General features: G+C 44.0%; 3 protein-coding genes across 5 annotated transcripts in view; 1 reads left to right on the plus strand and 2 right to left on the minus strand.

The window, feature by feature from the left end:
* The window catches only part of CCDC69 (coiled-coil domain containing 69), an 82,639-nt gene extending 71,267 nt beyond the window's left edge, over nucleotides 1–11,372 (plus strand). The window contains exons 7-9 of the mRNA XM_077326530.1: nucleotides 1,218–1,337; nucleotides 2,709–2,806; nucleotides 7,714–11,372. Coding sequence (XP_077182645.1) covers nucleotides 1,218–1,337; nucleotides 2,709–2,806; nucleotides 7,714–7,879 — 384 coding nt within the window. The 3' untranslated portion in view covers nucleotides 7,880–11,372. The remainder of the gene's footprint in view (nucleotides 1–1,217; nucleotides 1,338–2,708; nucleotides 2,807–7,713) is intronic.
* Nucleotides 11,373–11,808: 436 nt separating this feature from the next.
* LOC143832309 (platelet-derived growth factor receptor-like protein) lies at nucleotides 11,809–21,982 on the minus strand. Its single transcript, XM_077326529.1, has 6 exons — nucleotides 21,650–21,982; nucleotides 20,420–20,762; nucleotides 19,270–19,421; nucleotides 18,456–18,749; nucleotides 16,006–16,145; nucleotides 11,809–12,151 (listed from the first exon to the last, which is right to left on the minus strand). The coding sequence occupies exons 1-6, from the start codon at nucleotides 21,702–21,704 to the stop codon at nucleotides 11,930–11,932; spliced, it is 1,206 nt and encodes a 401-aa protein (XP_077182644.1). The 5' UTR covers nucleotides 21,705–21,982; the 3' UTR covers nucleotides 11,809–11,929.
* Nucleotides 21,983–23,366: 1,384 nt separating this feature from the next.
* LOC143832308 (cationic amino acid transporter 2-like) overlaps nucleotides 23,367–23,749 on the minus strand; it is a 30,701-nt gene continuing 30,318 nt past the window's right edge. For all 3 annotated transcript variants that reach the window (XM_077326525.1, XM_077326526.1, XM_077326528.1), the window contains one exon: nucleotides 23,367–23,749. This exon is cut by the window's right edge and continues 1,001 nt beyond it. The gene's annotated coding sequence lies outside the window, so the exon portion shown is untranslated.

Below are 23,749 nucleotides of genomic sequence, written 5' to 3' on the forward strand. Positions count from 1 at the left end.
TTTAAAAATTGTGTAATTTGGTCTAGCAGTATCTCATTCAAGTCCTCTGACCGGTTTGGTGGTCTATAGCAGACCCCCACAATAATACCATTCTCATTTCCTACTCCTTTTATATTTACGCAAATACACTCAACTGAATTTTCATGCTCAGGTATTTCTTCCCAAGTATAAAGATTCCTAACATATATTGCTACACCTCTCCCCTTCTTTTCTTGTCTGTCCCTTCTGAATAGATTGTACCCCTCGATTTTAGTATTCCAATTGTGAGTATTATCCCACCAAGTTTCTGTGATTCCTATTAGGTCATAGCCCCCTTCCTCTATTAGGACTACTAGTTCCTCTTGCTTGTTTCCCATGCTCTGTGCCTTAGTGTAGAGACATCGTAATCCATCCCTTGTGTGCCTCATGGTTTTGTTTTTTGAACTTCCTTGTAATCTAGTAGTTCCCTGCTTATGTAACATCCCCTGTAGATTTGAGATCTTCTCATCTTCAGATCCTGCCATCATAACAAGTTCTGAATTTGGGAGCCCCAAATATATATGGGGGCCTGGTAACTGAACAAATGAAATACTCTTTTTGTTACATAAGACATCATCAATTGCTAGGACCTTTGAGCTTCATCAATGGAAAGAAAAAGAAATAATGTAAGAACTGCAGTTTCATTCATAGAAGGGAATTGTTCCTGAAGTGGGAATTTTTTGAAGGAGCTCTGCTAGCATATTTGAGGTCATACAAATTGTTTCAGTTGCTAGAACAATCTCTGAACAGCCACTAAAACTGTTCAGATGAGTTTTTTTTTTAAACTAATTATTGCTTAGCGTTGTTGTTGTTATGTGCGAAGTCGTGTCCGACCCATCGCGACCCCATGGACAATGATCCTCCAGGCCTTCCTGTCCTCTACCATTCCCCGGAGTCCATTTAAGTTTGCTTAGCGTATGCATTGTTAAATGATTATTTGTATTTGTGAAAATTGAACACCACAGGGAGAATCTTTCTGAATTGTCATATTCCCTCTGATCCAGTACTTTTTGATGACAGTGCATTCATTCATTCATGTGCTAAGTGAACTGAGTAGCTGGTGGTCCTGCAAAATGTTGTGGTTTGGTCCTTGTACCTGTTTTGCTCAATGTGCTGTACATTTGTGTGGATGCATGAAGAAATGTATATACGGTCCAACCTTTTGATGAAAAATTTCCTCCCTTAAAAAATAAATCTAGGATTATGGGAGCCCTAGCCAGTTCTGGGAACAAGAACTAGAAAGTCTGCACTTTGTCATTGAGATGAAGAATGAGCGCATCCATGATATGGACAAGAAGCTGTTGAGCCTGGAGACTGTGGTGGGTGTGCTGTATTAATCTCCCATTGGTGTTCCCAAGAATTAATAGAAAATTGGGGGGAGGGGGGGAGAGGATCCATTGTGTTCCATTTAGTCAGATTTTTAAATATTTTGATGGCATTAAAAATATGTCTTAAGCAAATTTGTTTTTGCTTTGTATTACCATTAAAAACAGTGGCCACAGGTGGCATCTCTCTCCACAGGGAGGGAATCTCTCTTCTAAAGCCGCACATGCCATCTTGTGGCGCTCGAAGATTATGCAGTCAGAGACCCATGTTTTTCTCAATCCACTGTCATTGTGATGAGCACTGGTTCCCCTCAGATCCCCTAGCAAATAAACCTCAGATAATTCCCCTCTCTGGCTTGGTGGGCTTCTTAGTTAATGATGTTCTTTTCCTCAACACAATCGCTTTGCTTCATATTAAATGATTAATTGACTACAATGTATTTGATAAGGTGAGGTTCTTACATTTTGGTGAATGTGCCTTAAGGCAAGGGTAGTCAACCTGTGGTCCTCCACACCCATGCCCTCATTTGTTACCTCACCACCACAACCTCCCACACAGCACACACATTTAACCCCATGCCCTTACAGACTGGACAACTCCTCCCCTTCCTCTTCCCACCACCAAGCTCTAGTGCCCATTGTATTCCTGGATACAACGGGCTTTGCCCCTAGTATAGTTATATGTTTTTACTGGAAGAGACAAATAGTTGCTTTGAAGCAGTGGGAAGGATTGACTAGCATGTTTCTTTCCCATTCAAAGCAAGAGTGCATGTGTACCTGTGTAAAGGGTTGGGAAAGGGTGCTGGTACCATTGTTTTCACACTTTTCACATACATGTGCCTCCTCTTCATGAAAGGAATGTGCTGTTGTGGTAGTTTTAGAGGGAAGGATAAGAAAATGATTACAGAAGAGCTGGAAAAGAAGCAGAGAGCTCCTTTTAACTGCTTGGATAGTGGCTGTTCACTCCCATGTGATTTTCTGCTCCCCTCTGCTCTTATGTGTGTTTCCAAACTTTGGGAGTGAGTTGAACACGGATAGTGAGCTGACCTAGATAGCCCAGGCTAGCACAGTTTTGTCAGATTCCAGAAGCTCAGCTCTGTGGGCCTTACCGGTATTTGGATAGAAGACTACCCAGTAAGGCCAGGTTAGGGCACAGAGTCAGGCAGTGGCAAACCACCTCTAAACATTTCTTGCCTTGAAAACCTTACATTTTCCTCCACCACCACCATCCTTCCAGAAACATTTCTCCAAAGTTTTGCATCTCTTTGCTGCTTTTTATTATCTGGGTGTTTCTGGGTCATGTTTCATGTTCAACATCCCTGTCACATTTGATGTTTGCTTGATTGCTCCTCTGTCCTCTGGTAGATGGAGAGAAACTTGTTGCTGGAGGAAAGAGTTAAAACTCTTCTGCAAGAGAATGAAGATCTCCAAGTACGAATGCAGAACCACCTGGCAGTGGCAAAGTAAGACCTTAAAGCTTGAAGCATCTCTCACTAAAACATACTTTGTCTGTCTAAAGCGGGTTGTGAGGAAAGCTGAGGAAATTCATATGTAACAATGCAGTTTTGGGTAAGTTGAAACCAGTCGAGTAAGTGTGCATAAGACTGTACTGTTAGTTATCCAACAGTTGTTTTGAATTTTATAGGGAATGTATTTAGAAATAGATTATTTTCTTCCTGTAAATGTGGCTTTCCCGTGTGTGCACTCTAGAATTAAAGCTAAAAACTGCTTTTTTAAAAGAATGTTTTCAAATTAATAGGCTAAACAGAAAAATAAATTTTATTTATTTATTTATTTATTTATTTGGATTTCTAATCAATAACATACAGTTTCAATACATCATAACAACCAAGTAACAATTTATAACACAACATAAATAACAACAACACTGGGGAGATCAAATTTGTTCAGTCATGGAATGGCGTCTGAGGGGGGGCCCAGCAGATGTTCTCAGTCGGTCGCCCTCAAGCAAATGCCTGGTGGAAGAGCTTCCTTTTGCAGGCCCTGCAGAATTGTGGAAGTTCGGGCAGGGCTCTGATCTCTTCAGGGAGCTCGTTCCACCAGGTGGGGGCCAGGGCCGAAAAGGCTCTGGCCCTTGTTGAGGTCTGCCATGCTTCTTTGGGGCCAGGGATCCGTAGCCAGTTGGAGGAGGCGGAGCGCAAGGCTCTTTTGGGGGGATAGGCAGGGAGGCGGTCTCTCAAGTACACCGGGCCCAAACCGCATATGGCCTTAAAGGTGGTTACCAAAACCTTAAGCTTAATCCGGAATTCAACTGTGTGCCAGCCGAGTTGTTGGAGTATCGGCTGGATGTGAGATCTCCATGATGTTTTGGTGAGGATCCTGGCCGCAGCATTTTAGACCAGTTGTAGTTTCTGGATCAAGGATAAGGGTAGGCCTGCATACAACGAGTTGCAGAAGTCTAGTCTATAGGTGATTGTCACATGGATCACTGTGGCTAGGTGCACTGGGTCCAGGTAGGGCGCTAATAGCTTGGCTTGGCGGAGATGGTAAAATGCCAGCTGCACTACCTTTGTGACCTGGGCTTCCATTGTAAGAGAAGCATCCAGGATCACGCCCAGGTTCCTGGTGGAGTGCGTTGCTGAAAGCTGCACACTGTCCAGGGTCCCCCCATGGTCCCTTCCTACCCAGCCACAGGACCTCCATCTTTGCAGGGACTCTGCTTGATCCATTTTGTCACTGCTTCCAGACATCTGGCTAAGGGTTCTGGAGGAGAGTCAGGGCGGTCATCCATCAGGAGGAAGAGCTGGGTGTCATCCGCATATAGGTGGCAACCCAGCCCAAACCTCCACCCAAACCTGTTGAATAAGATAGGAGAGAGGACAGCTCCTTGAGGGACTCCACATGTGAGCTGGTGCCGGTTAGATACTCTCTCTCCTATCGCTACCCTCTGTCCGCGACTCCGGAGGAAGGAAATCAGCCATTTAAAGGCTGTTCCCCGTATCCCGGCATCGGCTAGGTGGTGAGCTAGAAGCTCATGATCTACTGTGTCAAACACTGCTGACAGGTCTAATAGTATGAGCAGCGCTGACCTGCCTCGGTCTAGCTGGTGTCGGAGGTCGTCCATCAGGGCAACTAGCCTGATTGAAATGGGTCAAGGGCTGAAGTTTCTTCCAGGAATGTTGATATTTGGTCCGCAGCAGCCCTTTCAACTAACTTCCCCAGAAATGCTAGATGCAAAACGGGGCGATAGTTGTCAAGCTCCTGCGGAGACAAAGATGGTTTTTTGAGCAACGGGCATACCACTGCCTCATTTAGTCCGGGAGTTCTGTTGAGAGGGAGAGGGTGATTATTTCCTAGAGGGGGGCTCCTATTCTTATGTCTGTTGTTTTTAGGAGCCACGATGGACATGGGTCTAGTGGGCAAGTGGTTGGCCTCGTTGCTGCTAGCATCCTGTCCACTTCAGTTTGTGAGAGTCATCTGAAGTGACTCATTGTTCTCTCCAAAGACGGCCAAGGGGCCTCTAGTTCACTTTCTGTGTCTAATGTTGGAAGAAGGTCAAGGCGAAGCTTCGAGATTTTGTCTGCGAAGTGACTCGCGAATGCCTCACAGCTAATGTCCAATTGGCTATTGTTTTGGCACCCTTCATCGAGAATGGTGAGAGATTAGACTATCCTGAATAATTGTGCCGGGCATGAGTGCGCAGACGCGATGCTAGTCAAGTAAAAGTTATGTTTCACTGACTTCACCGCCATTTCATAGGCTCTTAACTGCATTCTATAAGATGTTCTCGATTTTTCATCGTGAGTCTTCCTCCAAATTCGCTCTAGCCATCTCAGTTCCCATTTCTTCCTGCGGAGCTCCTTAGTATACCAGGGGGCCCACTTGAGACGGGGGCAGAGAGGACGTTTGGGAGCTATCTCATCAATGGCAGTCAGCGTTCTGTTATGCCAGTCGCTGACCAGTCCATCTAGAAAAGTGCCGGAAGGCATTGGGTCACGCAGAGCATTCAGGAATCCCATTGGATCCATAAGTCTCCGTGGGTGAGCTGAAATGTGCTCGGCGCCCAATTGAGGGGGAGGTGGCAACCTAAGCTGAGTCTTCAGGGTATAGTGGTCCGACCATGGCATGGCAGTAGTCGTGATCAGATCCACACTCAACCCTGCACCGAAAATCAAGTCCAGGGTGTGACCTGCTTGGTGGGTAGGGCCAACAACGAATTGTGAGAGCCCTAGCGTCGCCATAGCTGACACCAGGTCCAGCCCGTTGCTGGAAGACAGCAATTCCGCATGAACATTAAAGTCCCCCAGAATTAATAGTCTGGGGAACTGTAATGTCCAGGTGGCGGCCGCCTCTAGCAGGGCAGGCAAGGCATCTGGAGGTGCATTGGGCATGCGATACACCAGCCAGATGGCCATGTTCTCGGTTGTGCCCCACCCGAGGCCAACACACTCAATTCCTGGGATTGTCGGCGCAGGGAGAGCCCTGAAGGAGATGTTATTACGGATCAGGATTGCCACTCCTCCTCCCCGCCCCACGGTCCGTGACTGATGGAGGACAGAAAACCCGGCAGGGGCCAACTCTTTGAGAGTGACTATTTCACCATTTCTGGACCAGGTTTCCGTCACGCATGCCAGGTCTACCCCCTGCTCTGCAAAGTAAATTTGCAGAGTGAAGGCTTTGTTATTAATCTACCTGGCATTGCACAGCATCAGTGTCGGAGGTGGGTTGTTCACCCTTGCCTCCACTCTAGTGGCTCAAGAGATGGGGCGGAGGTTAGGAGGGGTTCGAGCTTGGTCATTTCTCAAGCCCCTTCTATTGTCCAGCCTCCCCCCACTGCTGTCTCTGCCTCTTCCCCTTATTATTGGGATCCCCGACCCCCTTGGGTCCCCCTTTGGTGTTATTGTAGCCTTAGTTGAGCTCGGTGTTTGGGAGCTATCCATGACTGATGTTTTCTCCCTGAATTGTCAACTGATTGATTTCTAGGGTTTTTGTGCCCTGGTTCTGATTCTTGTTTGGTTGTTCTGATTTTACTAGCTTTGTTGTTTGTTTGTTTGTTTGTTTGTTTCTGGAGCTAATTTGTTTAATTAGGGTGCCATTACATTATATTGGTTCTCATTGAGGTTGGGATGGAGCGGAAGAAGGATTCATTTAAGGTTGAATTTCATTGAATTAATTAAGTGGAACATATGGGAGCTGTAGTAATTGGGTTTGGGTTATTATTTATTTATATATATTCTGGGGATATATGGGAGCTGTGATCTCTTTTGATTTCCCAATTTTCTCCTTTCTATTCCCTCCTCTTGCTTTATTTCTAAGGGCAGGTTATTTCTTCCCTCTTTCTTTGCTATATTTTTCCAGTCTTTCAATCTGTGTGAATGAAGGATTCACAGTTTTGTGCCAAATGTTGGTGATATGACTATTACGTTTAATTTTAATTAATTAATTTAAAGCCTTTCTATGCCACCTTCCACCCATATACGGTCCCAAAGGTGGTGAACATTAAAATAACATCTAAAACAAGGTACATCTAAAATGTTTAAGCAGTTCAATTGAAAAAATAGTCATACAAATACAATACAAACAGGGAACAGGGTCATTAATAGTAACTGGGGGTACCCCAAGGAAACAAAACAGGCTTCACCCACTGTGGGAAGCCAACAATAGAGGGAGACATACAAATCTTGGAGAGGGAGTTCCAAAATTTCTGCAACATGAGCAAGAAAGCCTTTCTCAGGTTGCCACCCATTTAGCCTCAGATGGCAGGGCCACTCAAAGCAAGGTTTCCAAAGATGACCAGGGTAGATGGGTGAGGAAAAGGCAATACTTCGGGTATGCTGGCCCCAAGTTATGTCATGGCTTTAATTTTTGCCTTTTGTGATTTTAGTTCAAAATTATGCAGTGGGGTGAAATGTGAAAACATCCATCGTGTTTCCTATCTGTCCTATTCTATGATCAGTTGCTACCATGGCTTCCCTTTAAAAGAACAAAAACAAAAATGGAGGATTGTCTGAAAATAATGATCCCAGCCAACCAGGGATCATGTAGTCAGTATAATGATGGCCGAGCCTATAAACAATCAGATTGCTTAGGTGAGGATATAGCATAGCCAATGGAGACTCAAAGCAGTGTTTTCTAAATTAGAATTGTCCTGACTTTGAATGAGCCAGGTCCTTTTGCAGTACCTCTCCCAAATTGCCTAAGGATTCTTTTCCTCTGTTAAAAGTTTTTTTGGGGGAAACAAACCTTTTTTCTGAACATTATTTCATTTTTTTTCAAACTTCCTGTTTTCAGGACCATTAAAGATGAGGAAATTCATGTAATGAAACTGGGTTCTTCTTGCTGTCTTGCCACCTACCCTACAATATCTAAAGTGCTCCAAAGTGTTCCACTGTGTACTCTTGCTTTACAGGCAGCTTTCTGATGAACTCATCACTATTCGTCAGGCCATGGAGAAGGAGTCACAGCTGAGAGAACAAGCTCTCCGGGAAAAGGAAGAGTTGCTGTACAGAATGCTGAGTGGTGATCCTTCCCACACCTTCCCCATTTCCACTGAGGCTCCACTCATAGCTACATAGCAGTACAACTACTGAGAGTTGAGAGTGGAGGAAGAGGCTAAAAACAAGACTCTTCCATCCTTTTATTCTAGTTCTGAACTAGACCCAGAGCTGTGAGATTGTGGCAGGAGAAGGGATCCAGAGGTACCACATGCTCTGTACACTTCACGGTTCTGACACTTGAGGATGGTAAAGTGAGTAGCTTAAAGAGGGGAGATTTTCCTGCCTTAACACTCATCAAGAGACAATGCTAGACCTGCATATGAGTCATGTATGCAAATTAACAGCAGTCTGGGATCCCCCCCCCCCCCCGCTGTCCTCCCAAGGAGAACAAACTACCTCATGCCAGATGAGGGATGCTGGTGTCACAATTACTGTTGATTTTAATATTCAATAGCTACAGCCAGCTTGTTGTTGTGGTTAAAAGCAGGGGCCTCTAATCTGGAGAACCGGGTTTGATTCCCCACTCTTCCTCCAGATGCCGCCAGCTGGGTGACCTTGGGCTAGTCACAGTCCTGTCAGAGCTCTCTCATCCTGTTGAGGGGAGAGGAAGGGGAAGTGATTGTAAGCCCTTGAAACTGCTTCAGGTAGTAAAAAGCGGGGTACAAAAACCCAGCTCGTCTTCTTATAGGTGGAAAGAAGTCACAGAAAACAAGAAATTGTGCCTGGGAAAGCATGTGCAATTAGACTTTTTGCCCCTAATTAAGGTTACCTACTTTCTATTCTCAGAAGTGAAAACTTTTCTAAGTGCTTTCTCTTAGCAGAAGTCTAGACCATTATCTGTGAGCAGTTTCCTCATAGCTGGAGGAATATTTAAATGTCTTCACTGTGTAGGTGAGGTTGCTTGCATAAGTCTTTCCCTCACTCCACTGATTTTGAGACAGTGTGTGTGGGCTGGTTCTGTGGGAAAGATCTGTACAATTTGACCCCACTTACATGGTGGGTCATTTATACTGCTAGCTATGTGGGAACTGCTCACAGATGAAAACTTGCCTCACATCTGAGAGAACATCAAAAGGACACCACAGATCCAGTTTCTTCTAAAACCAAAATTGATCTTCCAATTGAAATGGCAGGTGGTGGCCTTGGAAGGTCAAGATTTCTTTATCAGGTGAGATTTTCTGTCATTTGAGATGAAAGTCAAACAAAAATGTCTGGAAATCAATGGATGCTTTGAAACAACATCAGGAAACTCACAATAGAAGGTCCCCATACAGATTGTGAGGCAACAGTAATTTGAAAGAAATGAGCTCTTGTGGCTCCAGACCACTGAAATTCTGGTAGGAGTGCATAGCAAAAATGTCTAATGGTGTAAGAAAAGTTTCATTTGGATTAGAACAAAGTGGTTGTAAAATGGGTTCTAATCCACACATTGTATGCAGTGTGCAATGGTAGGAATGATATGTAGTACAGCGTAAGCAGAGAATGTAGTGAATACTGTAAAAACACAGCCTTGTGAAGGTCAGGACAAAGTGGGTATTGGAGGAAAACCAATGAATATTTAATTTCTGTCTAAGAAAATATAAATCAAGTTTGCATTGCTTGTGAGCAGCCAAACTAAATTGCTCCATAAGCACCAGGACCCTCATGGATTTACAGGACCAGATATAACCACGTCTTTTATCTTGAATTTGGGGTAATATCATGTATAGATGGCAGAATGCAACTGGTTTTGTAGCCCATCTGTTGTGTAGGAGGCTACCAGTCTGATTTCTGCTACTTGTGTGGAACCAGAACTCTTCCTAAGGTATCAGTTATACTTCAGGGGAATACAAATTGTACAATCGTCTCTTGAGACAGTGTTAATCCCATCTATGGCTGAATGGTGAAAATAATTTATCTTGAAGAAAGGTGCATTATTTCAGGTAAGAAATTTTATCACTGTTCTCTCCCAGCATGATGACGTGGTATCTGGACCATTGTGCACTGTGAAGCCACATACCCTGGATGTCCCCAGTAAGAATCTCTAATGCTTTTCGTTCCTGCCTATAAAGGACAATTCACAAAATTTTGTAGATGGAAGAAGTCAATGCACGGGGATAGCTCACTCAAAAAAACTGGTGAATGTCATAAGTTTTTATTAACTTCAATCTGAATTGGACAAAATTGTTAGCAGCGTGAAGAAAGTGGATGTTTATGTTTTGATGTTGTGGTTAACGCCAGCACTTGGGTGGCCAGCATAAGGTTTGGTCCCCAGGCCCCGGATCATCCTCGTCACTCTTCTCTGTACCTTCACAATTTTGTCCATGTTCTTTTTGACTTGAGGCCTCCAGAACTGCACACAGGACTCCAGGTGCAGACTGACATTCTGGTATACAGAGGCACCATGACATCTTACAATTTTGATGTGACACATCTGTTGACAGCCCAAGACTGCATTCGTATTTTTTTTTACTACTGTGTCACACTGGCTGGTCATATTTAGCTTACAGTCCACAAGTACCTCAAGATCATGTTCACACACACTGCTACCCAGAAGTGTATCTCCTATCCAGTATGCAGATTTCTCATTGTTGTGAGCCTGATGTAGAACTCTGCACTTCTCCATATTGAATTGCACCTTGTTCTCATTTGCCCACTTTTACAGCAGGTTCAAATCTGATTGAACTCTTGCCTCTGTCTTCTGGGGTGTTTGCTGCTCCTCCCAGTTTGGTATCATCTGCATATTTAATGAGTAGTCCCTCCTCATCCAGATCACTGATAAAAATGTTGAAAAGTTCCAGATCCAGTACTGAGCCCTGTGGCACTCCACTGCTCACCTCACTCCATTCTGATGAAATACCATTGACAATTACTCTTTGGGTATGGTTCATGTGATAAGAAACTGTGGGATGGTTGTAGGGATATTTTAAAGGGATTGGAATGCATGTGCTATGCATCACCTCCAGTAACCCACATGCTCAAATTTTCAGCCTGTTACAGTGCCCTGAGTATGCTGAAACTCATTCACTTGTTCCATCTTCCAGATCAGTAAAGCCCTTCCATTCTCTACTTTGAGCAAAGAGGCCAGTCCCTACACAAAAGAATAGATGGGCATAAATACCACATTAAAAACTGCAACACTAAAAAAACAGTGTGTGGGGGGTATTTTAATCTTCCAGGTCATTCTTTTACTGACCTAAGAATCGCAGCCCTTAACGAAAGAAATGTCAGGAGGAAATTACAATGCAAGATTGCTTAACTTGAGTTTATTCACAAGTTCAGAACAATAGTGCCTCCCTGGACTGAATAGAGACACAGGATTCTTTTCACACTACAGCTGCCAATTTTCTTCCCCAAAGCATTCCCCTCTGTGCTATCCAAGTTGATTACTATATGTGTTGTGCCATTGCTTCCTATATAAGCATTCTCAACACCCCTTCCATCTTCTGGCTGGGCTAAAAAAGGGTCTCCATTCTGACTCCTGTCTGGTGAAGGAAACTTTGACACTTGAAAGGTTATAGCCTGAAAAATGTGTGGGTCCCAATGGTGCTGTTGGACTAGAATCTAATTAAAACTAATAATCCACCTTGGACTGTGCTATAGGACTTGTGCTGTTTTCTACATTTGGGATATCCCAAATAAAGAGTAAGGACCCCTCTTAAGAGCTACAAGCACAGGAATGTTTATATGGCCTGGCAAGCAGATCAGAAGCCCTGTGCCTTCTTGTAGGGAGGGTACTTCCAAGTTCTAGTGAAGATGATGGGCAATAGATCCAGGACCTACAAATGGTCAGTATATTGAACTGAGTGTTCTATCATGTGAACAGATATGAAGAACTAGTACTCACTGAAATGCTGTTTGAGGCTGTGTCACTTCAGACTGCTGGGGGAGAATCATTTGGTGAATTGTGTTCTAAACAAAATAAGTTCCTACTGTGTAGAAAACTAGCTGTCAGGGAGAAGAGCTATCAGCAGAGCATTGCTGTCTTTCACAGTGTGTTACAAGTAAAAAGTAACACTTGTCTCTGCTTGGGAAAAATCTTATTGCTTTAATGAGTAAACTAAGCACATGAAGAGGTATATGAGAGAAAACATCCCTCCAGTCTTTATATCTCCAGCAGAACCTGAGACTCTGCATGCCCAAGCATGGTTACCCAGACTTTGCCTTCTTGGGAGCTGATATAGCGGGGAGCACGTGGACACGAGTAGATACTCTGGAGGAGCCCTGCAGATTTTCAGCAATGCAAGTGTACAATCCATCATCTACAGCACGGGCTTCATCGATATAGAGAATACTCTCAGATTCCTGTTGCACCTGCCCACCACGTCTCACCAAGTCTGTGCGTTCATGGACATACGGTGGCCTACCAATCTGGAAGTGAAGAACAAAAAATGTTTGAGAAAACTCTTCTTGGAGCACTCGTAGCAGAGGACTTGCTGAGTCAGGTGCCCCATAGCGTCCTGTGCTGCTATGATGAAATCTGAGTCACACCTGAGGCCAGTCAAGGGATGCAAGGGCATATTTCTGACCAGAGACAAGCATTTAAATGTCTATGAGACATCCTCCCACCTGTAATGGTCAGTGCTAGAGCACTGGAAATAGACACCAATCAATGAGGCAAACTGAACGTCTCTTTTGCTGGGAGGCTTAAGGATGGGTGAGAGACAATATGATAGGGTGTCCACATCCCAGCGACTGTAGAAATGTCTGTGTCTCTTGTTTCTCTTGTCCTCAGCGTTATTATTTATCAAATTTATATCCCACTCCCTCTCCCCCAACTGGGCTCGGGGCATCTAACAACATATAAAGTACACCAGTAAAAACATAACAAAAGATACAATACATTTATAAAAAATAAAATAATTGAAAATTGATCCCCTGTCAAGCGGGGTAGACTGTGTGATTGGTGAAAACACAACTTGGAAGCATCTCCGCTGCCTATCAGCATATCATAGTCACCCAAAAGCTGACCAAAAAAAGACCAGCATATTGTGCCCTGTGGAACCTAGGGAGGTCCCGAAAGGCATGCATCTCTTCATGCTATGTAGTCACGCATCTTAACTGCCATACACTCTACAGAAGCAGTAAATCTTGGCAAAGAACGGGAAAGAAGGTGGCAAGGATGCTTGCAGCCATCAGGGTGCCAGGGTTCCTATACCTTGCAAAACTTCATCACTGGGCCAGGTCTACCTTTGTCTTCCATGTTTAGTCATCCTAAGATTCAGCTAGGATTGCATGGCTCACTAACAACAATTGAAAGGTCTTTAGGTTTTACAGTGGTTGGTTGACCAAAGGCAGTGACAGAGATAATGTGGCCCCATTGGGACTTCTGTAAAGCAATGCAGCAACACGAAATCATACATATCATGGACGAGTATCCTGATAAAAAGTACTGTCACAGCAAGGACAAACTGAAAATAGTATGAGAAACCGCTGGGCTGTGAATTAGAACAGCCTGACTTCTGCACATATATGATGCCATTTCATGAATGGGCTTTACCTCCTGCATTGCAAGCCCTTCTAGAATAGCCATATCTTGTTCCTTTTTGGAAGGCCTGCAGCTATCATGCTTTCATAGAAAGCAAGAAGACTGTAGTTCCTGTCATAGAATCATAGAGTTAGAAGGGACCCCTTGGTCATCTAGTCTAACCCCCTTCACCATGCAGGACACTCCCATCCCAATCGCTCATCCACTGTCACCTTTCACCCCCTTGAGCCGTCAAAGAATCAGCCTCTCTGTCAAATGGCTATCCAGCCTCTGTTTAAAAATCTCCTAAGATGGAGATCCTACCACCTCCTGAGGAAGCCTGTTTCATTGAGAAACCACTCTGTCAGGAACTTCTTCCAGGTGTTTAGACAGAATTTCTTTTGAATTAATTTCATTCCATTGGATCTGGTCTGTCCTTCCGGGGCAAGAGAGAACAACTCTGATCCACAGTGGTCCCCAACCTTTTTATCACCAGGGACCAATCAATGCTTGACAATTTTACTGAGACTTTTGCTGAGGTACGTCGCCGCCTCCACCTCCTGAGCTCCTGCTCCACTTTCTTTCCTGCTGGAGCCCCTGTCTTCCCGCTGCCCGCTGGAGGGCGCTGACAGCAGTATCTGTGCAGTGCCACGCCAAGGGGGAGCCCCAGCCATGGCGGCCGCTGGAGAGTACCAAAGTTGAGCTGGCAGCAGAGTGGCAGGGCAGCCCCCGAGGCAGCAGCTGGGGAGGAGAACGAAGAGGAGCAGCCTTTTAAATAATTGTTCTATATGGCAGCCTTTTAAATACTTGAAGATGGTTATCAGATCCCCTCTCAGTCGTCTCCTCTCCAGGCTAAGCAGACCAAGCTCCAGTTTGTCTACATCCTTCTTCAACTGTGGTGCCTCAAACTGAACACAGTACTCCAAGTGAGGCCGAAATCTGGGGATTTCATAAAGTGCCCCATAAATCATCTGGGGATGCTCATAATCATCCCCAGATGATTATGCCCTATGTGCTTTTCCCTACTTTCTTCAATTTAAGCCTAAATTTTGCAACAAGCTGATGATCTGAACCACAATCAGCTCCTGGTCTTGTTTTTACTGACTCTATAGAACTTCTCCATCTTTGGCCGCAGAGCACGTAGTCAATCTGATTTCTGTGTTGACCATCTGGTGATGTCAATGTGTAGAGTCGTGTCTTGGGTTGTTGGAAAAGAGTGTTTGCTATGACCATTGTATTCTCTTGACAAAATTCTACCAGCCTGTCCCCTGCTTCGTTTTGTACTCCAAGGCCAAACTTGCCTTTTATCCCGGTTATCTTTTGGCTTCCTACTTTAGCATTCCAATCCCCTATGATGATAAGCACATCATTTTTTGGTGTTGCTTCTAGAAGGCGTTGTAGGGCTTCATAGAACTGGTCAACTTCATCCTCTTCAGCAGCAGTGGTTGGGGCATAGACCTGGATTACTGTGATGTTGAATGGTTTGCCTTGGATTCGAACTGGGATCATTCTGTCATTTTGGGGATTGTATCCCAAGACTGCTTTTCCTACTCTCTTATTAATTATGAAGGCTACTCCATTTCTTCTCCGAGATTCTTGTCCACAGTAGTATAGATGATGGTCATCTGAATTAAATTCATCCATTCCTGTCCATTTTAGTTCACTGATTCCTAAAATGTTGATGTTCAGTCTTGTCATCTCTTGTTTAACCACATCCAGCTTGCCTTGATTCATGGATCTGACGTTCCAGGTTCCTATGGAATAAAAATCTTTACAGCATTGGACTGTCTTTTCACCACCAGTTACTTCCACAACTGAGCGTCCTTTCGGCTTTGGCCCAGTTGCTTCATTCATTCTGGCGCTACTCGTATTAGCCATCTGCTCACCCCCAGTAGCATATTGGACACCTTCCGACCTGAGGGGCTCATCTTCCGGCATCATATTGTTTTACCTTTTGGAACTGTCCATAGAGTTTTCATGGCAAAGATACTGGAGTGGTTTGCCATTTCCTTCTCCAGTGGATCACCTTTTGTCAAAGCTCTCTGCTATGATTGTCTGTCTTGGGTGGCACTGCACGGCATAGCTCATAGCTTCACTGAGCTACACAAGCCCCCTTGCCATGACAAGGCAGCGATCCTTGAAGGGTGACAGTCCACTGATCCAACCTTAATAAGTGAAGTGGTAAGTCTGGCTCCCCTTCCTGATTCTATGTGCTAACGGCTGAGGGGTATGGAAATGTTGAAAACTACTAAACTAGAGTGACCCTAAAGTTCAAGTCCAATGTCACATATAATGGGTACAGACCTCGTTAACTGTCATCACCACATACAGTTAAGAATCAAGGTTACTTGAAAAGAAAGAAACTTCCGTTTAATAAAATGTCACAACAAACGAGTTGTCATTAATAACGTTATCATTTTCCCACAGTGCATGAGGGTGCTGAGTGGAGGTATATTAATATCCACTTCTGTATTCAGAAAAATATTTTAGTGTGGGCAAACCATGTGACCCAGTTGCAAAGAGGAACAATTAATTCTCCCCCCCCCTCATTTTTTCAAGGAGGTCAACCCAATTAGCTTTGCATCCCCTCAATTTCTGGGGTCATGGGTCATGTTAGCCTTTTGTTCAGATTTCCAAGGGGAAAATACCACAGATCAGTAGTGAAGCAAAACAACTTGAAAGAGTACTACCGTGTGGGAAACGCCATCTCTTTCTTCCCATGTCTACTCCCCCCATCTGTACCCAGCCCATCACCTACTTTTTGTCCAGGATATTCCCAAGTGAAATCGACAGCAATTTCTGGTTCCCCAAATACTGTGCAGGTAACATTGAAATTGGCTCCAGTCTGAGTAGACACACCTGAGGGCCTGACAATTGGTTTGGGAACTGAGGAGGGGTCTGCAGGGTCAAAAAATAAAACAAACACTTAGCATACCAGAAGTTGCCACCTCCTTTTGAATACTTCCTTTGTTTAACCAATATGTACTCGTTTCTGCCATGAGTGCATTGCTGATAAGAAACCCTTGCTAGTTTCTTACATCGAGGACACTGGCATGGCAAAATTTCACAATCCTCCCAAATGGAGCAAAATAACGGACTGTTGGCAGGGATGACGCCACAATCTTTCCAGCCTAGTTCTGCTTCTCAGGGCCAAATTAAACAAGTGCTCTGTGATCGAATCTCTTGGAAGTTTGCCTCTTTGAGCGCAAAGCAATTGCAGCAGACTGGGGATGTTGTGCTGAGATTTTAATCCATTTCCCCATGCTGTTTTCCTGTTGAATAGCCCATCATATACACTTGGGGAAAACATGCACATATCAGGGGAAAATCTACAGTAGCCTATTCATTTCCCTCCTGAATCAAAAATGAGAGAGGAGGGCTATGTGACTTTGATTAGGGCAATAAGAGACAGGAAAGGCGAGCTAAACACCCAGTTAATCTCATCCACTTCTGGAGTCTTCGTGGCGGCTTTGAACTAACCTTATACATAACACAATGCTTGCACACACAGAGCAGATATTATCACATATACCTGAGTTGTCGCTATTTTGTAAGAATGGTTGCAGTGTTGTGATTTTAAGCACTGTTGAGATGGTTGGGAATTCTGAGAAAAGGTAGCTTTTAATACAAGCACAACTGTACGTCCTGCTTCCAAAGCCACCACAGGGCAGTAGACAAGATGATGAGCAGCCATCACAGTGTATAATGGGGGCTCGCTTGTGAAACTGAATGCTAAAAGTGCCCAGAAGACTCAGTTTTTTATTTGTGAATTATTGCAGGATACTCTTTACAGTAAGCGTAGTACAGCAGTGGAATCAGTTGCCTATGGAAGTGGTGAGCTCCACTCTCAGTCTTTAAGCTGTCAAAACAAGCACTTGTGAGGGATGCTTTAGGACTGAGCAGGGGGTTGGACTAGATGGCTTATATGGTCCCTTCCAACTATGATTCGATGTAGCAAAGACATCTCTGAAATATTTTTTTTTTAAACTGGCATGTGATTTCTCTGAAACATCTAATCAGGGAGACTAGAAAACTAGTCTGAAAAGGATTATTGGCCATTTTGCAGTCCACGTGGCACAGCCACTGAAATCTGCTTTACAAAGCCCTTAAAGCACTTTGCTTGTGAGCAGCTACTCTCTAAAACTGTCCTGAAAAGTCCTGCTCAAAATTATACATATATGCACAGCAAGACTCATTACTCAACCAGACCAAGCTCAGGGAAACTTTGGCATTAGTTAGAAAACATTGCAAAACGTCCCTTCAGAGGGGCATTGAAGGCCACTCTTAGCAAACACACTGTGTTTCCCAAGGTTTATGAGACTGGAGTGGAGTGCAGAAGAGGAGATAACTACTGAGGGAGATTGGTGCAGGGGGGATAGTACTTAACCCACCTCAAGGGTCTTGTCTGTAAAATGTTACCTCCCACCATGGTTTCTTCACAGTTGGGCTCACTTCTAGATTTGGAGTTCAGGTTTTTTTTTGGGGGGGGGGGGCAGGGGAGTAGAAAGGGTTTTAAAAATCTGAGCAGGGGGATTTGCAGAGAAGAGACAGAGGCAAGGGTTAATTGTCCTCTTTACCTGCCACCTATTTTCCCCTTTTTCCTTCAAGTGTCTCTCTGCCTCATTCTTCTTTTGGGTCTCCTTTGCAATTAGTTCAACTCAGCAGTTTGGTACTGACTTGTCTCGGAGCACTTAACAGATTATGGTTTATACTAGTAATCAAGCCCGCTGTACTTAAAATATAGCTAGGCATGGGAGCCCCCGGCAGTCGCGCCTGTCTCTTTCTTCCTGTCTCTAAAATCTGAGCCATTCCCAGCTACAGGCAGCCAAAGACCTTCCTCTAACATTAGAGTTGCTTGACTAGCTGAAACTCTAGGACATGAATCTCTTTATGCCTTTCCATATTTCTTAATTCGTGAGGTCCTTTTGCTGCCTTCTCCTGTCCTTTTGTCTCAGCAAGCCTCTTGCCATTCAGACTGACTCTGACGTGACTCATACTCCTTCAGATTCATAAGCATATTGCATGAATGGATCTCACAGCCCTTTTTCATTTTCACAATTTCACACAGAAGTAGGGGAAGACCGCTCAAGCAGAATTAATTTGATTTTGGCATTTTGATTACCGGCAACATTAAACTAACAAGGGCAGGCAGACAGAACTTGCTTTCTGCGCTTTAAGGACACATGGCACATCATTAAGACAACTTACAGTTCACATAAATCAGCATGTATTTGGTGGAGATCTGCCGTAGTCCATTCACATTCGCCATGCAGAAGAGAGACCCTGCCAGGGATGGCTGAGGGCGGTGGATTGTGAACCCTTTCTTAGCATCAAAGGAGATGTCTGTCCCATCCACGGCCACTTTCTCAGGTGGAAATTCCCGGTGCAATGTAACCTTGGCCAGCGGGTTGGTCACCTGGCAGGGCAGAAGGGTGGGGTGGTTGGTACGCAGTTGTATCACTTCATAGTAATCTTCTGTGGGAACAAATAGCTCCTGCGGGTCTGAGGAAAGAGCACAAAAAAGACACAAAAAGACAGCTCCTCTTCCGGTGTCTGAACAGGTGGGCAAAACTCTTGTTATCTGTAGCTTCTTTATACAAAGACAGGGCCTGTACCATTCTCCTGGGTCTATTCATCAAGAGTCAGCATTGCTTTTTTAGGGACAAAGGTAGTGCAGAATGAACCCTGCAGACAAACGCTTGTACAAGAGCCAGCTTGGGAGACCACCAAGGGAGTTCAGGGCTGCGATATAGAGGCAAGCTGTGGCAAACCACAGGATTGTCATAAACCAGATGTGGCTTGATGGGGGGGGGAATCTTTGAACGCCACTCACTTAGTGGCAATGATAGAGGAATCTTTATTTTTTAAGTTTATTTTAACATATTTGTATCCCTACCTTTTCCCTGAGTACTTCAGGATTTAAGGCAGGTTCCACATCTGGTTAAGCAACAGGAACCAGGATGCTGGACTAAGTGGACTACGGAGCTGGCCAAAGAAGGCATTGAATGCAGAGAAGCCTGACCTGTGAAGAAGATGAATGTTTTGCCCATCCAATTCGCCCCATCACGACACTCCCTATCCAGGCATTGCAGGGACCAACAGCTGTACTCGCCAGTGTCTGCAGCAGTGGAGTTGACAACAATGAGCTGACTGTGTCTTTCAAAGTCCTTGATTCTGAAAGAGAAGGCCACAAAGTTTCTTTTGCAAGGCCTTCAGGAAAGAGTGCCCCTTTGCTTTTCTCCATCAGTCACCTTTTGCTTATTTCATTTGCAATCATGCTTGAGTGAGTCAGCTAGAAAGGCTAATAAGAGACCGGTACAGAGGTTGGAGTGAGAGACATGACATTCGCCAAGATTAAAATGTCATTTCTGCTATTCTTCTAACCCAGGCTTTCTCAACTAAGGTTTCATAAAACCTTGGGGTTTCACAATGGCCCTGGAAGGATTTCACCAATTGGGTGGGAATTAGTTAGTTTGTTTTTAAATTAAAAATCAAATTGAGTGATCTGACCATATATGGGTATGTTGTCCCATCCCCCCCCCCCAATGATGGGCCTGGAGGGGGTGGGAAGAGGAGGGACGCTGGCCATACAAATCCTTGCTAGCTGAGGGACATTGCACATGGTGGTAACTGGAATCCAGAGAGGTAGGTACTCTGATTTTAACTGCAGGGGGAGGCAACAAAGTGGCATAGGTCCATCCCAGCCCTGTTTCTGCAGGCTCCCTTTGGTGAAGAAGAGCAAACTGTTAGCCAGCCCACAGTGCAGGTATGGGTCTCTTCACAAATCGTCTGAAGACATTTCTGTGCTGTCACTTCCTGTGCTGTGGGAGTGGCCTGGTGATGTCAAATGTGGTGGGAGTATCTTGATGATATCACTTCTGGTGACATGTGACTTCCAGGGGTAAACGGGAAGGTGTGGCCTGCTGACCACTTCCAGGGTTTCTTGAAGCCTGAAGAATGCTTCAGGGATTTCTCAGCACTTAAAAAAGGCTGTTCTAACCAGAGTCTTGGAAATTCATCTCCAGTCTAAGAAAATCCCCCATTTTCTCTAAGAATTCCCCAATACAAGATGATAGGCAATTTTAGTTAAGTGGCTTTCATGTGGCCTTTTACCACAACACCCCGAAACTAAAACCCATGGCACAACAAATTAAAATGCAGTCAACTCTCACCGGAGACGCCTCTCCTCATCTTCCTCGAGGTAGACCGGGAATCTCCATTTGACAGCCTTTCCTTTGCAGCGGAGGTCCAGAGTTTGCCCGGCTCTTAGCACCAAGGTCTCAGCCACCTTCTGGAATTGCCCCTTTGCCACCATACGAGTCAAAATGGATGTGGGCTGCAGTCCCTGACTAGAAGCAGTAGTGAATTTGGCGCGACCTTTCTTCTCAAGTAGCTTTGGTGTGCCCTGTTTTACCTTTTGACTAGTTGCTTTGAAAAGGCTGGACTCTCTGGGTTTGGACTCCTTCATGACTTTCTTCTCTATACCTTTGGAAGTCTTTTCTTTTTTGCATTCAGCTACAAAGAGAAACATTGACATACTATCATAGCAATAACGTGCACATTCAACTTTCCCAATTTACCTCAAAAGGAGGTTTTACAAATGAGTGGGCCACACAGAACTCAGTAGGGTTTATTTCCTCATAACCATTTGTAGAATCAGGCTATTCATTTGTTTATGCTTGCTGGGCCCCACACAGTCAGTCCAATTCAGTATGAGATGTCGAAGCCATGCTTGACTTTTAATTGATTCCATACTCTCCAGATAGTCGGTGACTCTGGAATATACCTGCAGAAAGATATTCTGACCAGTGTCAATCTATCCAAGGAAAATATTTAAAGGATCAGAGTTGGAAGTTGGCTCAGTTAAACAACAAACTGAATCTTCACTGGACTTTGCCATGAGGCTTCATAATATCTAATATAATACCTCTGATTTTACAAAACATTGCAATTTAATCATTTTAATTTCCCATGTGAAAGAGTTGGTTTCTGCCACTCAGGTAATGCTTTCTGCTTTATTAAAAATCGGGGGAAGGTATAACTTTGGCAAGAATCCTTTTTGTCAAGTAATTCTCTTGATTTGCATGTTCAAAAATTTTGGGTACAAGTTTCACTTTTACTTTTGAAGCTCCTTTGGTGATGCCACAGATTTGCTGAGCAACATTATTTTATCTCATCCTTTCCACAGTTAATTATTTTCCTAGTATTTGACCTAGATCTGCTGGGACTTTGTTGGAATACTGGTCCATGGCTCCCCGTTTCCTAGCTCCACAACTAGATTCCCCGGGCTCCCGATATACAGCAGGATACAAGTGGCTTGATTTTCCTTGTGAGGAAAAGCAACAAGTACATTGCTAGTAGGAAAGGAAAAAGAAGAGAGAATGACGAGAATTTAGACTTACCAAAGACAAAGAGAAGAAGGCAGCTGCTCAAAATGACCAGTAGTTTGGAATTCATACTGAGACAATCCAGAAGTAAAACTTGTGTCTCTTCTGCCAGTTCAAAGGGTGCAAAGGGCTATTTAATCTGCTGCTTTTGTAGGAGGGAAGAAATCTCACACTAATTTGTTGTGTGTGTGTGTGGGGGGGGGGTGGAATGGGAATTCAGGCTATTTCAAAGCAAATGCTTGGCTTGCCTCTCTAAACAAAATCCCTTTCACACATGAATGCCACAAGAGTTCAGGATCCTACTGGGGAGGTGAATAGGGCTATTCAGTGCTGTGCCCTGTCAAATGCACTCCAAAAACAACAATTTCCAATTACAAAATATCATAGATCCGTTCTATTCAGAAACATTCCAGTGAAAGCGGCAGAGAGCACTGACAGTTGCTTCCTACATTTCATGGAAGGCGCTTGAGCCAGAATCACTATTATTCTTTCTGGTATATCTTGACAGATTAAAGTTCCAAATGCTGACAAGTCCCTCTGAATACAAATATGAGCTCCTTGGAGAAAGGATGACACACGAATATAATGAATAAAAAATTAAATTATGCTAATTTTTTTAAATTGCATTCTCCTTTCCCCCCTAATTGGGACCAAAGTAGCTTCCCCTCCTGTATCTTATCAATATCAACCACCTTGTGAGGTAGCATAAACTTGGAGATTGTGACAGTCCCAACCAACATCTAATCTGGAGAACTGGGTTTAATTCCCCACTCCTTCATATGCAGCCAGCTGAGTGACCTTGGGGTTTAGTTGCCAGCTCTGAGTTGGGAAAAACTTGGAGACTTTGGGGGATGGATCCAAGAGACATTGGGTCGGGGAGGAACCTCAGTGTTGTATCATGCCATGAAGTCCCCACTCCAAAGCAGCCATTTTCTCCAGGGGAACTGATTTCCATCACCTGGGGATGAGCTGTAAAATTGTGGGATCCCCAGGTCCCACCTGGGGACTGACATCCCTACCTAGGAACAGACACAGTTCTCTCAGAGCTCTCTCAGTCTGTTGTGGGGACAGAAAGAGTGTCTGTTGTAGGCTGCTGCTTTTTAAAATGTTGCTGAGATGTTTCATACTTTTAAATATGTGATTTTAAATTTTGTAAATGGAAAGCATTTTTTAAGTGAAGGACAGAACAGAAGCGTTATGAATAAAATTAATATACATAGCTATGACTATTCAGTCTTATTGTACAATGTAAAAACATCTCACCTACTTGTTTTTTGACTTGACCACAAATGGAAGTTTCTAATACACAGCTCAGAGATTAAAAGCTTATGAGTTCCTCTCCCACTTTGAAACAAACTCTTCAACAAGCACTGTATTGTCATATGGTGGAGTGCATGCATAGTGCATGAGCACGGTCATAGCTACACACACTGCTACACCAACCCATGATGACATATGTGGAGATCCAAGGTAAATATCAGTACAAAAACAAGAGACGTACAGAACAATCATAAATAGAGCTGCATTCTTCTAATCTACTGAAGTCAATGGGATTATAAGAGTATAACTCTATCTAGGATTGCACTGTTAAATTAAACAAGAGGCAGTGGCATGTCACATTGTTCCCTTGCAAGGGTCTTTTAGTAGAAAGTTGGTACTGCTAAGACAAAGGAGATAACACTGATACCTGCTCAAACTCTTAGAATGATAAAACAAAGTGTACTTCATCATGTGCAGAATATGAAATGCCCTCTTTATTGTTTTTCACAAATGAAAAGGTTTGGAAAATGTATGTTTTGTAACAGATAATGATCTAATAAACATTTCCATGATGACCTCATTGCTCACTTTTTTACCAAGAAAATTTACAGGGAAACACTTCTAGCAAACGCTTCAAGTTTCAGCAAGATCTGAGCACTTTTAGAAAACATTGTAAATCTACTGGGATAATGTGCAGGGGCTGGTCCCCTGGCCAAAAACTCCTGCCCTTGATGCATCCATTATCTCTACATTAGTCACCTGTCTGTCCAGAACTATGGTCTCACTTGTAGGCCTCCCCAAGAAGAAAGAGCCAGCATTTCTCAACACTCTCAAAACAATTTCTTGAATATCTGG

The sequence above is a fragment of the Paroedura picta genome, chromosome 3 (genome assembly GCF_049243985.1).
Source record: "Paroedura picta isolate Pp20150507F chromosome 3, Ppicta_v3.0, whole genome shotgun sequence".
Classification (NCBI taxonomy): Eukaryota; Metazoa; Chordata; class Lepidosauria; order Squamata; family Gekkonidae; genus Paroedura; species Paroedura picta.

Excerpts from the sequence above, each read along its gene's own strand:
- LOC143832309 (XM_077326529.1), bottom strand. The coding sequence starts at position 21,704 with ATGAATTCCAAACTACTGGTCATTTTGAGCAGCTGCCTTCTTCTCTTT. Across the intron at positions 16,146-18,455 it reads CATGCTGATTTATGTGAACT|ACCCCTCCTCAGTTCCCAAA; the intron begins GTAAGTTGTCTT and ends TTGACCCTGCAG. Across the intron at positions 12,152-16,005 it reads GGGAATATCCTGGACAAAAA|ATTGGTAGGCCACCGTATGT; the intron begins GTAGGTGATGGG and ends CTTCACTTCCAG.